Source organism: Anastrepha ludens, chromosome 6, assembly GCF_028408465.1.
Source record: "Anastrepha ludens isolate Willacy chromosome 6, idAnaLude1.1, whole genome shotgun sequence".
Classification (NCBI taxonomy): Eukaryota; Metazoa; Arthropoda; class Insecta; order Diptera; family Tephritidae; genus Anastrepha; species Anastrepha ludens.
Window position 1 is genome coordinate 99,908,653 of NC_071502.1, and position 17,545 is coordinate 99,926,197.

A 17,545-nucleotide genomic window follows, 5' to 3' on the forward strand; every position below is an offset into this window, starting at 1 on the left:
ACATGTGTATGAGTTTCTGCTATTCTTTCATTTATGTGTCTGTCTACCTGAGAGAATTAAAAACCATTGACCATTGGGAGTGTTTGCTATAGAATCAGCTAAGAAATATAGAATTATTATTGCCACGGAAAGGCTGGAAAATGTTTAACAGATAGCCCGGATATTAGATGTAGCAAAATGAGAGAACATTGCGACCTAAAATGTTTTTATTAAGAATGAATTGTAAAGAATGAATTAAATTACAATTAATGAGAAAAAATATTGGCGCTGGAATCCCTCATTCAAGAAAAGTGAAGAATTGAAGTTGTCCAATAGCGTTAGTGTATGAGATGAATTAAGATTCAGTGGACCCACAGGACATACGATTTGACACGAAAGCAACGGCTCTGAGAGTATTCGATACTATGCCTGAAGGCGGAAGGAGAGGTAAAGAAGTGCAGTGACTGCGTTGGAAGGGCATGACCTTTTGAAAGTAACGACTGATGCCTTTAGTTGAACTCGGAAAAATCGTTTAGGCGGTTATTATGCCAATAACGAAAAAGAGGAGAATAAAATTTTTTCGGGAAAAAATATATTCACTTAAAACATTGTTTAAAAGACTGCTGCAATTCGATTAAAATAAAAATACATAGCAAAGCAAAACGTAACATGGCATAGCATACCAAAATGCAAACGTTACGTAATATAGGCTATGTTCAGAAACGCATTATAATGCGCAATACTTGCAGCGCTGGCAGCACTGTCAATGTGACAATTCATGCAACTGATAGATTTGTTGAAAAATTGCATATAGATTTGTTGCATTTATGAACGCGCTGTGCAGTAAAATGGAATTGTTAATTACTAAGTTTGGTCATGAACGATGTACATATGTATGTGAGGAAAAAACCGATAGTCTTTTATTAAATTTAAGAAAAAAAAACCGTGTAAAGCTTAAAAGAAGGACATATCTTGTCGAAATACCCAAAAATAAGTCTTTTTTTGAAACAATAAAATCGTTTCCCGAGTGAAGCCATGATGTTGATTCTCTACCGGATGTATTGTTTCTTTTTTTTATTCGCTTATATGTGATGAGTAAATTAGAAAATTTTCGCTGGGCGATGTTTCTATCTTTTTTTAAATCTATATTAACTTTTTTTACTTCATCTACGACCTTAGCCCAGAGCACGCTCTTTTTCCTCCTTCCCGACGTGAACTAATTCTCCATGCTCAGTCGGACTCTGAGCAGTAATTTTATCTCCGATGTACTAAAGTAATCACTAAAACCAAGACGGTATAATAAAATAAAGTTTAAATATCGTATTTTTCATAAATTTTGTATGAAAAGCTAAAATAAATAATTAAATACCCACTTTTCATCAGACATTGTACTAGCGTATTTATTGGAAGTGCGAAAATTTTTGCTGCAAAAATGCACGACTTTTGATACAAAAATGACGTTTAAGAACGCGTTGCATTTGCAGTACTGCCATATTTGCATTTTTGAACGCACTGCTCACTCTGAAATGGTACGTTGCGCATTATAATGCATTGTTGAACATACCCATAATGCTATTTCATGCAGCATAACATAACACAACGAAACATAACAAAGTAAACAAATAAATTAAGCGCAAACCTAACATAATAAAACATAACTTGGCATGACACGACATGACGTAATAGACCATAACAAAACATAGCAAAACATATAAACTTATATACTAAAAGGTTCGAAAAATGTAAACTTACCTAAAATCAACAAAGCGTAATATAAGATGACATAACATAACATAACGCAACATAAAATGGCATAACAGCATAACATTACGCAACATAAAATGATATAACATAACACAACATAAGATGGCATAGAATAACATAACATAAGATGACATAACACAACATAAGATGGCATAACATAGCATAGCATTACATAAGATGACATAAGATAACATAACATGGCATAAGATGACATTACATAACATAGCATGACATAATATAATATAACACAACATAAAATGACTTAACATAACACAGCACAACATAGCGAAATATATTAAAACATAGTATACCATAAAAAAAAAAAAAAAAAAAAAAAATCACGCACCAACCCATTCGGCCGCCGTAGCCGACATGGGTTGGTGCGTGATTACCATTCGGAATTCACAGAGAGGTCGTTGGTTCGAATCTCGGTGAAGGCAAAATTAATACAAACATTTTTCTAATAGTGGTCGCCCCTCGGCAGGCAATGGCAAACCTCCGAGTGTTTTTCTGCCATGAAAAAGCCCCTCATAAAAATATCTGCCGTTCGGAGTCGGCTTGAAACTGTAGGTCCCTCCATTTGTGGAACAACATCAAGACGCACACCACAAATAGGAGGAGGAGCTCGGCCAAAACACCTAACAGAAGTGTACGCGCCAATTATTTATTTTTTATTTTATACCATAACCAAGTTTGAAAATGTTAACGTGTAAACTGCTGAAAGTTCCTTAAATAAAAAGGAGATAAAATATACCAACCAATCATGTTTTTTACAAAAATTCTTTAAAACAATTTCAGTTTTTTCTTTAGTCCCATTTGACGAAAGAAGTGATTTTAATTAAATCGCATTACAATAAATTCAAGACGCATCAACTTTTATGATAAATTTTTTTTTAATGCAAGTGCTTCAGAAATCTATACTAAATTATGCAAATTATGAAGCCTTAAAACACTAGTTTTAAATTTTGTAAATTTCAGTGATATTTTCCCTAAGTGACCGAAATTGTTGATAATTGAAAAAATATTCAGCCATTTTCAGTTTTCTACTTACCATTCACTCTAAGTTATAGTCCATGAGATAATCTGATAATGAGATAATTTAAGGCATCCATGACGGTAAACTAAAACACTATGATACATCCGTCATTAGGCAATTTGCCGAAACTTAAGAGTAAACAACGCCTATATCCAAATACAGATGTAATCGTCAACAAATTGTGGAATGAGCCAACCTTCCATCAGCACACTTATCATGCACGTTCGATCATCAAGTTGCGTCTTGCGTACTAATCCCACGAATTTCTGGCGCGCCTATCAGTCTAAGAACTAATAAATCCACATTTTAGGAAACCACAAAAAACACACTTCACTACCTCCTTAAATAACCCAGCGATTTGCTTCTTAAGATTGCGATGAATCTGTTAACTTATTGAGATATTTTAAGTGTTAGCAAACACCAGCCATTTCAAACCAACTCAGGTGTCGTTTTGCAAATTGTAATAAACAAGCCAAAAAACAAAACAAAAACAAAAAAAAACAAAACAATTAAATGTTATTTGTATTCCATAGAGAATAATGATTTTATTTTTTTGTACAAGCACTAAAAAGTCGAACGCAGCTGACAACGAGCTGTACATTTGGTGGAAGTGAAGTGCTACAATAATTTAATAGGCGACAGTAGCATAGCGTGGGCCTTTTATGGCTCCAAAAGTACTGCGGCATACTCACAATTGACAATTGACGTACTCACGCATGCAGGTGTAGATTTCACAACGTTTTGTAAAAGGGTTAATTAGAAAATACGTGCGGCAAATACGAAATTACGGCATTAAGCCAAACGTGAATGAGACTGTGTTAATGCATTTACTTTTAGTTGTATGTATGTGTTAATGTTCTGTATGCGCATACATAGAAGGAATATGCATGTGTTGGAGTAATGGCTGTCAATAGTGCAATGTGGAGAATGGGGTTTCTATACCGGAACGACCTAAATTTGCATTTGCCCAAGGACGGTCACTCCGGTAGAAACTTCCTAAACCGCAGAAAGCGATTATGCTAACATAGTAGAAATAGCAAAGGGAGAAAATGAAGTAGTAGTGAAAAATGGAAAGTATGTAGAAGCAAAACCAAACGTTAAATGGATCGAGCATACGCATATAATTTTCGTACAACTCTGGAACGAATAGTTTTCATAAGTCGGCAGTCATTTTGATTTCGTTGACATGAAAGTTAATGAGTAAAAAACAAATTTAATGCAAAAATATGTTGCTAAAGAACAGAAAACTCCATAGTTACTACTTTTCTAAAAAAATTTTATATTTCATAAAAAAAGTTAAACTTGTTTTTTCTCTTGTAATTTTTCTTAACTCTCTCATCTGTATTTGGTTGGATATTAGAAGGAAAGAGAAATTTAAAAACACCTTGTTACACTGAGAATATCTTGTTAATCCTTGAAAAAAAATCGTCAACAACAAAATTTTAAATTAAAAAAATTACATATATAATTTGAAAAATATTTGCAAACAAAAGTTGACTTAAAAAAATTATTAATTATTAATTTAATTTTCTAACGTGAGAACGTCTTATAATTCGATTTGGCCGGCTGCTCGCACGAAAAAATGTGTCGTTATCTTGCTCAATCGTCGTTATCTTGCTCATGCGGCGTTACCTTGCTTGAACTGCAAGCGAGAGCGCGGAACGCACGACAAAGAGGCGCAATCGGCCCCCGCGTTCGGCAACGTTCGACATCTGGCTCTCTCCTACTTGAGTGAGCATGTATGTGTGTATATGCGCACATGTATATAAATTCACATATTTGTATTTGCATATGCCTTCGTCCTGTGTGCATGGTAATGAGCCATTTCTCTGTTGAGAACAGGACGATGATAGGAAACGTAGGAAATGAAAGGGAGTGTTTCGAGTGTAATGTGTCTTGAAAAACTCAAATCGATGATGTTGTTTTTTAGTGTTGTTGACTGATGCACAATCGAAATTGAAGATAACTTTCATGAATTTGATTAATGTTTCGTCATTTTTCACGTTTGTGTAAATTTTTTACCTCCTTTTCTATATCCATACAAAATATCTATCAAACAAATAAAATTAAAATTTCTTATTATTTTCTTATGACGTTGTCACGTTAAACTAACGTCAGTAAACCGACTTTACAGACAACCTCTTTTTTTTATTTGAAATTGTTTTTATTACTTATATTTTTTCACCATTTTTTAATTAATTATGGACCAAAGTTTTTCCTTTCATTTAAAATTTTTTTTATTATTTTTTTTACTATTTTTTATCAATTTTGGAAAAAAAATTGTTTTTCATCTATTTACAAAATTTTTCTGACTATTTTCTTAATTAATTTAGAAGAATCTTCGTACTCCAATTGAATAGGAAATTATGTAAAAGGAGGCTAAAATAAAACCACAAGAATTATTATTTTTGTAAACATATTTGTATTATCATTAAATTAGAATACTAAAATTATATAATTTACAAACATTCTGTGATTTTTTGAGGTGATAATATTACATAATATATATAAAAGTATTGATTTATTTGTATGCATATACTTGAATTAGTTATTGGCTTACTCTGTAGTTTCGAAATATTAGCATTCTTAGTTATTATTTATTATCTTTAGTTTTTCATTTCTCTTTATTTAGGCGCCAACATGAAAATTATAAATATTTGGAATTCGATTAAATTGAGTTCTATAAAAGTATGCAGTTATGTTCAATTGTTCGAGGGTAAACTGCATTCATGCCCAATTATGGGTTGGAAACTAGACAAGAATGTTGGAATACCAAATCATGCAGATTGAAATGGGAGTGAAAGTGAGAGTAATATTGCAGTGGCGCCAAGTAAAGTGTCGAAATATCGTTTCGTTTTCATTAACAAAAATATAAGAAAGAAAAAAATGTACACGATTGCTCACTTTGGACTAAAACTTAATTGCACAAAAAATTATGTCTACAAGTATGTTTTACCACGTTTTTCACAAAGCACGAAAAATCACGCAAAAACGTTTGGAATGTTTTCAAAACAATGCCACCTATTTTCGCGATATTTTATTCGCGGAAAGGCAACATGCAACAAAAATATTATAAAGAGGAAGCATATAATATACACTAATTTATAGCAAAGAGTGAATTGCTTTCTTAGTACCACTTCTTCATACTTTTGCCAAGCATACTTAATGGTGCGATTTTTTTTTTTTAAGAAAAGAGGATAAACCGGAATTTTGTCATGATATTTCTAAGAAAAAAGATTTTCAGCTTCTGATTTCATTTTTAATTATAAATGACGCTTACGCCCTTTTTTTTGGGTGTTTGGTCGAGCTTCTCCTCTAATCTGTGGGCTACGTTTTGTTCTTGTTAGACAAATAGATGGTTTTTTCCAAGAAGCTAATTCATGGCAAGGACATACGCGATGGTGTGTCATGGCTTACCAAAGAGTGACAAACTTTTTTCTGTCATTCAGTGTTCCATGCCCGACCTACCGAATGGTAGTCACGCTCGTATGAAGCAAAATAGCTGTCTTTAAGAATCCAACTCGTATACAATTTTGTATAAGAAGAAAAGGTCAACCGAAATGCAACAAAAATTTATGAAACATCGTTTAGAATCTTCTATCTAACCTCTTCACTTCGCTGCAGGAGCAGTGACGCCGTGATAGGCAAAATATTAACTACTTTTGCTTCATTTTGGAAAGTGGCATTTAGTACTATTTCAAGGAAAAATTAAATAATTTGAAGCAACTTGTAATAAAAATGTATTACGCAAGAAAAAGAGAACATAAATTGAACCTCTCTTCAGTTTGACGCTTTTTCAATTGAATTCATCTGCATATCGCTGGTTTGCCGGAAATGTGTGACAATCTAGAATCAAAAACCTTTGCAGAAATAGTCGCCTGCTCTGCTAAAAAAATTCAAAAATGTTTTTAATAAAAATTAACAGTTTATCAGAAAAGTATTTAGGACATCTACCTCGGAACGGAATAACCTGCTCGTCAATCGTTATGTTAGCACTTGGAACGTAAATCAGCTGCAAGTTTTGAGTCCATTGCTCATAAAATGTGCGAATAGGAGCAAGTTTATCTCCTCTTTAGTATTTAAACTGCTGCTAAATATAATGAATCTAAAGCGAAATCGCAATAACTTTGTGGATTTTAGTTGGTGCCAGAGACGAAGTGTTTTTTCTTTTAATATTTCAATTCGAATTTCCTTCAATAAAAGAAGATTTGTTTGCAAGAAAAATTATAAACAATATTAATTAAAGCTTTAAACTTTTAAAATAAATTAAAATATGTATGAACTTTAGCCCGAACAAAGTTTTTAATTCAACATTTTTTTGTTAAAATGTTTTTTAAATAATTTCTTTTTATTTAAACAGATTTTGTTTAAAATTACTTAATAATTTTTATCAGATATTAGTTACACTTTTTATAATTTTTTTAACTGCTATTTAAATGAAGTAGATTTTTTATTTAAAGCTTAACTTATATCAAAGAATTCCAACTAAAAATTGTATTTAAAATTATTTAATTTAAATATTAACCAAAACATTTTAATAAAAAAATTAATATATTTTATTTAAACTTACTTAATAATTTTTATTTATTATTATTATTCAGAAAATGTAAATGAAAAATATTTAATCCCAAAAAGGTATTAACCCTCCGTTGGACACATTTTTTGAAACCTCCTGGTGACCCTCGGGTCGGGACTTGTTTATCCATAAATCGGTAGAAAATTAAATTTTAGGAGCCTACCTGGCCTGACCTGGGTGCCCAACAGAAGGTTAGGAGAAGTGTAACAAAACAGTTTTATTAAAACAATTTTAGTAAAAAATGTTAATACAAAATTTTAATAAAAAAAACGGAATAAAAAATTATTAAAACTTGATAAAGATTGTTAATTATTTAAAATGAAAATTTAGTTTTTTTATTTAGAATTATTTTATATTAATAGCAAACAGAAAAACAATAAAAAAAATATTATATATTTTTGAATAAAAAATAGTAAGGAATTTTAAATAAAAAATATTTAATAACAAAAATGTAATAAGACAAGTCCAATAAAAAATTTTGATAAAAAAAATTTTAGTAAAAAATAAAAAATAAAATTATAATAAATATGATCAAAATCTGACAAAAAGTATTGTAGTATTTTAAATTATTTTATTGAAATAACAACCAAAACATAATAATAAAAAAATTATTAATTATTTTAAAAAAATTATTAAGAAAAATTTAATAAACAATGTTTAATTATAAAAAGTTAGTCTAAAAAATTTTTCGTACAAAATTTTTATAAAAAATAATATTAAATAATATTATATTATTAAAAAAAAATTTAATATCTGATAAAAATTATTTTTATTTAAAATTTAATTTAATTTTTTAATTAAAATTATTGTACTTAAATAACAACCAAAAACATAATCATAAAAAATTAATAATTATTTTTTAATGAAAAATAGTAAGTAAATTTAAATAAAAATTACTTAATTATAAAAATGTAATAAGAGAAGAAGAAAATTTTGATAAAATAAATGTTTGTAAAAAATATTAATATAAAATTAAAAAAACCGATTAAAATCTGATAAAAATTAGAAATTTATTTTAAATAAGAATTTAGTTTAAACCTTTATTTAAAAATATTTTATTTAAATAACAAACAAAAACAAATAATAAAAAAGTTATTAATTATATTTAAAGAAAAATTATTAAGCAAATTTAAATAAAATATTGTATATTTCATTATAGAAATGTAATAAGAGAAATCTAATAAAAAATTTTGATAAAAAAAATTTTTTTTAAAATATTAATATAAACTTCTAAAAAAAATTATTAAAATCTGATAAAAGTAGTAATTTATTTTAAACATGATTTTAATTTGAAATTTGCTTTAAAATTATTTTTGTTTATATTTATAACAACCAAAAAATAATATTAAAAACATTGTTAATTATTATTTTTAAGAAAAATTTGGTAAGCAAAATTTAATAAACAATGTTTAATTATAAAAAGTTGTCTAAAAAAAATTTCGTACAAAATTTTTATAAAAAATAACATTAAAAAAAATGTATTATCTGATAAAAATTATTAATTATTTTTAAATAAAAATGATTAAGTAAATTTAAATAAAAATTGTTTAATTATAAAAATTTAATATCTTTTTGTCTAATAAAACTGTTAAAAAATTAATAATTAATATTTGATTAAAATCGTTTAATCATAAAAATGTATTAAAAAAATTTAAAAAAAAATAATTTTAATACCAAATTTTTATTGAACAAGTTGAATAAAAAACTTGCTTCGGGCTGCAACATTAAGTTACAAATTTTTAAATAAAAGTCTTTTCTAACAATATTTATTAACTTTTTATTAAAACTAAATATTATTATTTTTATTTTTCTTTAAAATTTTTTAAAAAATTTATCTAAAAATATTTAATTAAAATACGAAGTTAATAAAAAAATATCTGCATACGAAATACTTGAATAGAAAAATGTTATATAAAAATTATTAATAGAAAAGTAAAAAAATTAGAGTTTCCATTTGTTAACAAATGTTTTAAATCCCGCATCACTAAGTTCAGCGCAAATACACCTCGAATAGGAACAATTAGCTAGAACTGAATTTTTGCGAATTAAAAAAATATAATAAGGAATATCATAATACGGTGTGGAATCACAAAAATGGCCATAGATTGGAATCCTTGGGAAGCAGAAGCCGCGGCAGACCAAAGAACAGCTGGAAAAGATTCGTCCTAAATGACTTAACCTCCATAAACACAACTGGGATAATGCTAAGACGACAGCATCTAACCGCGTACGTTGGAGGAGCCTTGCAGAGGCCCTTTACTCGTCAAAGCAGCAATCAAGAGAAACGAAAAAAAATTAAAAATTAAAATATCGTGTGGAATGTATCAAATCAGCGCAAGTTCAGAACCTCATATTCTCAAAAAAGAAAGCAGTATTTCAAGTGATTGCAGTAGTTCGAACAGCACAAAACTCGCTGCTGCAGTGGCAATTCTTTGACGTTTACAAATCTAGATTACACTGCTAGTTGCAAGCAATCTAACTGTCGAATGTATTAACGCACCGCTTTGTTTTTTTTTTACTACCTACTGAAGGAAGTCAGCAGAACAGCATTACGCGGCGTAAAAACTTCACTTCACTTGAGTGTAAAACGCGCCTCAGCTTTGGAAGGGAGTGAAGGCAGATTAACACTTTTTATGAAAATCAAGGATTTTCCCCTTAGCAGCGAATTTAAAAACAATAAAAATAATCTATAACCACTAGCAAATTAAACCTGTTTTGCATTTTTTTTACAGAAATTTTATTGGCAACGTTAAAAACTGAAAAATAGCATACTTTTAGAAAATGCAGGAATGTTGCAACTCAGTTTGTAATTAGAAAATTCTTCTTATAAAGCAAATCTTTCGAACAAATTTTTGTAAATTTTTGTTTTTTGTTCTCGCTTAACTCAAAGTGGTAATTATACGTATTTTTTAGTTTTATTTAGTTGGTTTTTGTATTTGCTTTATTTATTACTACTAAATATAATATACAATAATGTAACTTAGCGCTAATTTCGTAAATAAATACAAACACTATTCACTTGCTTCAGCAGCCAATTCTCGTTTGCCCTCAACTGCTTTGTTTTGCATACATACATACATCTGTATACATTATATATACTTTTGTATATGTATTTAGCCTATCCAAACCGTCTTCAAAAGCATTTTCAAAATTCAAAAATTGCTGTTATTAGCATCTTTGCATTTGTTCTTATTTTTATTTTTATGTATTTTTTTAACTATTGTTTCTTTATTTCAGTTTTATTTGCATTTCATATTCTGTTGGCTTGCTTTGCTTTTGCTTTTGCTTTTCACTTACTTTTCACCTGCATATCTAGAAATACGAGTACACATTTTGCTTCACTTGCGCTATACAATTTGCAGACGGTTAAAACAGGTACAACAACAACTAAACACTAACGCTAAACTCTACGCTTAATTCAATTTATGCCCATTACAATTTTTGTTACATTTTGTTTAACCCCTCGTTTAGACCAGTTGGGATTTTTCACATTTTCTTTACTTATTGATTATCATCATTCATTATAATTTTTAGAAAATTCCATTATTTATTGTATTCCTATTTGCTTTATGCTTATTGTTTTTTCTTTGCCCATACTTTTTTTTTTGATTTCAATTTTTTTTTTGCTCAAAAAATACAAATAGCTAACAAACAAAAACAAACTCGAAGAAAGGGGTTTTTTAAATTACAATACTCCTTTACGAAGCTTAAAAAAATTATTGAAAAAAAAAATGGACACGCTCTAGCCAACTGCAGGCGCATCGCGCTTGCAAATCATATGCAAAATTTCATTTAAATCGCTTAAGCCTACAACACCACACGCAGAAAGCTGCTCAATCCAACCACACAGCTGCTCAACTCTCTCGCCTACTTTGCCTTCTACCGACAAACACTCATTGGAGGTGTAGCCATGCCAATCTAAATGCGTCGCAGCGTCATTAGTCCCCATAGCGTCACCGCACTCAGCGTTGTCATCAGCATGTACTTTTGTTGTTGTATTTGTTGCCCACTACCTGTTGCCGCTATGCCAGCCAACGATGGCTTCTGTTGTTCGGCAGCTAAATTCTCGGGTACATCACTGGGAATTTCATTGCTGCTTGGTGAGTCGTGCAACGATTTCTCCAAAGAATCGGGACCCGAATGCGTTACGCCAACGTCCTTCAATTGCACCACTGGCGGCTCGTGCATGGGCACCGGTTCGTGGCTAGTGGTGGTTGGATTTGTAGTGGTGGAAGTGGATGTGGTTGAAGTTGTGGTTGTGGTGGGTACAATGGTGCCATTCTCAATCCAATACACGGGACTGAAATGGAGTTTGACATCCTTCAAGTAGCTCTTGCGCACCTAAAAGCATGAAAAGTAGTGGTATATATTTATTTTCAAATATTTCAAATTGCATTTAGTGAAGTGGTCTCGGTTTGAGTTGAAGATTTTCACATCATTTTGTAATGCATAAATGCATGCTTCAATATTCAACTCAACCCTTTCCCGCTTGCGTCAACTAACCTCCGCTGTGATCTTTCGTGACACGCTGTCGTCAATGCCATAATAGAAGGCATACAGTTTGGCGGTGTAGGGCGCTTCCAGCGTCACATAGTTGCCCTTGAGTGTCACATTCAGAGCTGTACCAGGCCAGAGTTTTGTATGCACGGACTTCGTTTCGGAGCGTTTCTCTACATATTTCAGTCCCCATTTGATTTCGGCTGGTACAACAGCATCTTTCTCGTAGACTTTTGTGGGTAATCCACGCGCGACTCCCTCGTGTGAGCCCCAGTACTGCACATGATCGAATTCATAAGTCATCACTGACTCTACTAGGATGTACATATCACCACGATTAGCCAACACGCTGGATGCTAAAATTCAGAGAGAGAGAGAGAGAGAAGGGAAATGAGATACCATCAATTTGAGAAATCTGTGAGAAACTGCTGCCTTTGAAGCTTTGCCTGCACTTCCCTTAACTAAACAATCCTAAAAAAACTTTAAGTCTTACTACATACAGGGTTTGATTGAAAAGTAATGAGCCTTATTTTTTTTAAGCAGTTTTATTAAACCTTTTGGCTTATACAACTAATATTCTTTAAAATAGGACCTTGAGCGTCAATACACCGCTGGTAGCGGTCCATCCACTGCACGAGGTCGCGCCAAACCCGGGCGACACGGTTTTTCAGCCGAAGAATCACTTCTTTGTAAAATGCCGCGTTTACAGTGCTTCCTGGAGGTACAAATTCACAAACCCGGTTCACATCTTCGTCTGTTTGCGTCGTCGAAGGCCTTCCAGATCGCTGTTCGTCTTCGACGTCCTCCCGGCCTTCCTTGAACGACTTGTGCCACCGTTTTACCTGGGCACTGGACAGAGATTGGTCCCCGTAAACCTCCTTGAGTAGCCCAATGGTTTTGGTACTCGTTTTGTTTAGCTTTACGCAAAATTTGATCGAGTAACGTTGCTCCAACGATCGCTGCATTTTCGCCACTGCAAAATCCTAACACACTTTTAAAACAGCTTTCACGCGCGGAGCGATGTTGACTGCACCGCTGTTGCCAGCGAACTGGGACCGGTTTCTAGTGGAAGTGGAAGGTCCAACAATAATTTTCCCCCACCAGCCGATTCGGTTGATCGCTTGGCAGACGCTCCGCACGGGAAGGCTCATTACTTTTCAATCAAACCCTGTATATCCCAAATCTTTGCTAAACAATTATTTCTGGTCAAGTGGCTAACCCTCAAAGTAGTAATTGCGAGCACAATGTCGAATAACTCACCATGTATTTGCCTTTACCCAGGAATGTAAGAATACAAGACGAAATTCTAGATAAAATTTTGCAGGTAAACTAAGGATATAGTGCCAGTGGATAATAACGGAAAGGAGTATAGCTAAAAAAAGTGATTTATAGAAAAACATGTAAACGAGACTGCAGTTATGTCAACTGAAAACTGATCCTGCCAAAGTCGCTGGAAGCCGAGTACGGTGCACCGATATACACCACCTTCTGCAACCTCTCAACCGGTCAACTCAAACTTAAGGATCTAAGTGGCGCGGCTGAATGGCAACACTTCTCTATAGAAAACAAATTGTTTTAATTGAAGACTCATTAGGCTTTCTAATTATGACTAACTCTCGCATTTTATTCGGTTTGAGGCTCCGATCAACTTTGTAGTTTCTCATTTGGACTTTCAATCCCTTTTGGCAACTATTTCGGTAGATGTCACTTTCGAAGGCGCTATTTTTTGATATTTGACAAGTTAATTATTAAAAATGGAACGATACACGCTTCAACAACGCATTCAAATGGTGAAAATTTGGTACAGACGGTTCGTAAAACTCGAACATTTCTGGTTCATCGTGTCCTTGTCGGACCACAATACAGAAATTGGTAAAAAAAAATCGAGCTGTTGCGACAAGCTAGTGATGTGAAGAATAAAATCCGTGCGCGTCGCTCACGAACAGCCGAAAATATTCTGTTGTAGCCGAAAGTGTTGAAGAAAACCCAGGTTTGTCCATTCCTCGTCGTTCTTTGGAATTAGGCATTCCACAATTGTCATTACACCACCAACAAAGATTTGGGTCTTAAGGCTTATAAAGTCCAGTTAGCACAAGAACTCAAGCCGGCCGATCATCAACAACGTCGTGTCTTTGCTGATTGGGTCATTGAAATGCATGAAAATTATCCGGAACTCCATCGAAAAATCGTCTTGAGTGATGGGCGGAAATGGGCACCTCGGTGTCTTCGTCAACAAGCAAAATTGTCGGATCTGGGGCTCAGAACATCCAAGAGTTATTGTTGAAAAGCCTCTCTATCCTCATCGTGTGACTGTTTGGTGCGTTTTATGGCCCGACGGAGTCATTGGACCTTACTTTTTCGAAAATGAAGCTGGAGCTACAGTAACAGTAAATGGATTGCACTATCGAGAGATGATTAACGATTTTGTATGGCCGGTATTGGATGGTATTGATCTGGACAACGTTTATTTTCAACAAGGCGGCGCTACGTGCCACACAAACAACGAAATTATTGATCTTAACACCTCTTATTGGAAAACCTTTATTTCTAAATACCTCTTATTGGAAAACCTTTATTTTTAAATATGTATCGGCCCATACCCGCAGCCTGCATTACTTAGAAGAACGACTTATTCCCTTCACGAACTATTACTTTGATCACACGACTAACATTAAGAGCACAACTAACATGAAAAAATAATAAAATAACAAACGACATACTAAGCAAAATTTGCTCTAAGCTCTTTATGACTTCCCTTTCATTGAATTAAAACGAGAGATGGTATTTTTTTAAAGAATTAAACAACATCTCCTTGCCACACAGCGAAATTACTTCAGCAACTCACTTGAGCACGCTCCCCTCCATTGCACTTACCCAAATCAGTAATGTTTTCGCGCATATCCAAACGTATACTGTCCAACTTAATGTCTCTCAGCTCATAACGGAACGGTTCGGTCTCCACCAACACTTCACCCTCATCAAACTCTCTGTCGGTACCATTCTCAATCACCTTAATTTTGCCCAAACCCAAAGGGTCCAAACGACCCAAGTTGTAATCGGCACCACGATGCTCAGTGCCGCTCTCACCCATTGGCGGTGCCTTGTGCCGTCCAATGTAGTCATCCTCACCAATGCGTATGGCACCAATAGGGATGCCAGCATTGAATTTGCGCCAATGCTTCCACATAATCTTGCCAAGGTGTCCCTTATTCACCAACACATCGAACTGCTCGTATTTGCCATGTTTATAGTGTGCCGCCACGCAAACATGCGATTGTAGTATCTTCTCCGTATGGCCACTTGTGGTGATGCCCTCGATGGCCACACGACACACATAGATCGGATAGTGTTCGTCGTTGGTAATGTATTTACCGCCTTCGACTGCAAATTTCAGTTGCTTCGGATCCTTGGGGTCGTACGTCTCCCAGACTAAAGTGCTGGAGGTGACCAATTGGCCCAGCTGTGTGGAGGCATTTGTGTATGTGAGCACCGGATGCACGGAAGCACTGGCCGGTGCAAACAAATGCAGCAACCCAAATGTGACCGCTATTAGTAACGGATTGCGTGTATAATAGCAAGATGTTGAAGGGTGTTGTTGCATTTTATGTTTCTGGTTCGATATCTGGTTGCTTCGCCTACTGTTTGCCAACATTTTGAAGTATCCTTTGGTGCGTTGCAAGTGAGTACTCAAGTAATGGTGATTCTAGTTGAGCGGAAGTTGGATGGACACTGCAATTCAATTTACTTTGTTATGGTTGTATTCTACGCTTTTGATTGACTGCTTGATTGTTGAAAGCTACAAAAAGAATGAGAAAAGTAGAAGGAGAGAAAGAAGGAGAGAGAGAAAAAACAATGTTGATTATTAGTTGCACAAAGGATGGGGCGCTTAACTAAAAGTTGCTTATGGGTGTGTATATATATTTAAGTAAATCTGTACATTTGCTACCGTTATGTATTGATAGCATACATACAAATTATGTGTGGGTGTGGTAAAAATAGATTTTCAGCCTTTTCTATGCACTTACATACGCATCCATATTCCCTTGCATGCCCTACTTCCTGTTGTTTTAAATGTATGTTCATATGTAAGTTTGTATGGCTATAAGTGGTCACTTAACGACAGCCATAGAAATGATTTGGTTATGCTAGCGTTAATGGGCTTTTATCAGTTTAGTTTAATTGATTTTAGTTTACGTCATTAAGTTAGAAATCGATACGTTTAAGCAATTAAAATAAGAATCTGAAAGCAAAGACATACTTTTCACACATGATTTAATAAATTTGCATGAAATGCTAAACGCAATATAGAGAGTCATCCAAAAGTGACTGTTTTCGCATTTTTACGCATGGCTCCAGGACCGAGCACGGCTCCGTGTCTGGGGTCTACGTGGAATACAGCGGAACAAAACTGCTCTTTGCTCTTGGAATGCATGCATCTGTGTTTAAAATGGAGGTGTATGCTGTTCAATAAGCGATGAACTTTGTTGGGGAAAACAGATGGAGAGTCAGATCTATATGTGTCTGTAGTGACAACCAAGCTGCCATCATGGCCTTAGAGAGCGCCCCAACCATATCAGGGGTAGTCGAGTCCTGTAAATTCAGGCTGAACTATGTCGGTACACATAATAGCCTGAAGCTAACAGGGGTCCCGGAACACGTGGGTATCGTGGGTAACGAGACCTCTGACTCTTTAGGTAGGATAGGCATGAGGCCAACTTCTTTGGCCCAGAGCCCGTACTTGCACTCCCTTTTTCATCCATCAAAGCCACAGTTAGCAAATGGGTTACTTCAACCCACAATTGGCAGGCTGAGAGAAGCTGCAGATGGACTAACCTGTCATGTCCGACCGTCGCAAATCCTCCTGTCATTAAACAGAAGCGACTGCAGACAACTGGTGAGACTGATGATGGGCCATTTTCTGTGGTTGAAGCACATGGAAAAGGTAGGCATCTCAGACAGTGTACTCTGCCCAGCATGTGGAGAGGAGGATGAGACCGCGGACCACTTTCAGTGCGTCTACCCCGCCTTCGCTCGAATCAGGCTTGAGGTCTTTGGCACTGATGCGTTAAGAAGCGACCTCCTTGGCTCCTTGCCACCACAAGATCTACTCAGATTTCTTCAGAGGTCGGGTAGATTTAAAGAAAATTAAAAAGAGAACGGGAAAAGGGAAATTTAAAAGGGAATCCGAGTGCAGTACAATGGACTTAATTGTGTCTGAGTGCTGTACTTGCTAGTTTTCCCAAGAAAAATAAAAAAAAGACAGATATACAATTCTGCGCGATAGAACAACGCGTTAAAATTATAAAAAAATTTTATGAAAATTGCCGACTTTTAAACCCACATATGGCAAAATTCGTAATTTGTTTGGCCAAAATAGTCGTCCGAAGGAGTCGACAATTCAAAGTTTGGTGAAAAAATTTCATGAAACTGAAAGTGTTGCTGAACAACCTTCACCATCGATAACTACAACAACAAAAATTAGAGATTCACAAATCGACTGCTTGCTGGATTTTACCTGTAGAAGTGGTGCTCATAGTGGACTTTTAAATGATGTCGTCAAAATATATTTTTTAGATTGCTAGTTTTTATTTGAGGTTTGCACTTCTCACCTTCACTCATCACAGTACCTCACCCAAAACCAGTTCCCTTAAACTTAAGCTAGAGCTGGGTTGAGTTGAGCTCATATGCCTTTT

The 17,545-nt window shown here is 34.0% G+C and overlaps 1 protein-coding gene across 6 annotated transcripts in view; it reads right to left on the reverse strand.

Moving 5' to 3' along the window:
* Positions 1-9,238: 9,238 nt before the first annotated feature.
* The window catches only part of LOC128868261 (protein unzipped), a 195,266-nt gene continuing 186,959 nt past the window's right edge, over positions 9,239-17,545 (reverse strand). For all 6 annotated transcript variants that reach the window (XM_054110136.1, XM_054110134.1, XM_054110133.1 and 3 more), the window contains exons 5-7: positions 14,727-15,648; positions 11,859-12,208; positions 9,239-11,696 (exon numbers count right to left, since the gene is read on the reverse strand). In XM_054110136.1, the coding sequence (XP_053966111.1) occupies positions 11,274-11,696; positions 11,859-12,208; positions 14,727-15,504 (1,551 nt within the window). In that variant the 5' untranslated portion in view covers positions 15,505-15,648 and the 3' untranslated portion in view covers positions 9,239-11,273. The remainder of the gene's footprint in view (positions 11,697-11,858; positions 12,209-14,726; positions 15,649-17,545) is intronic.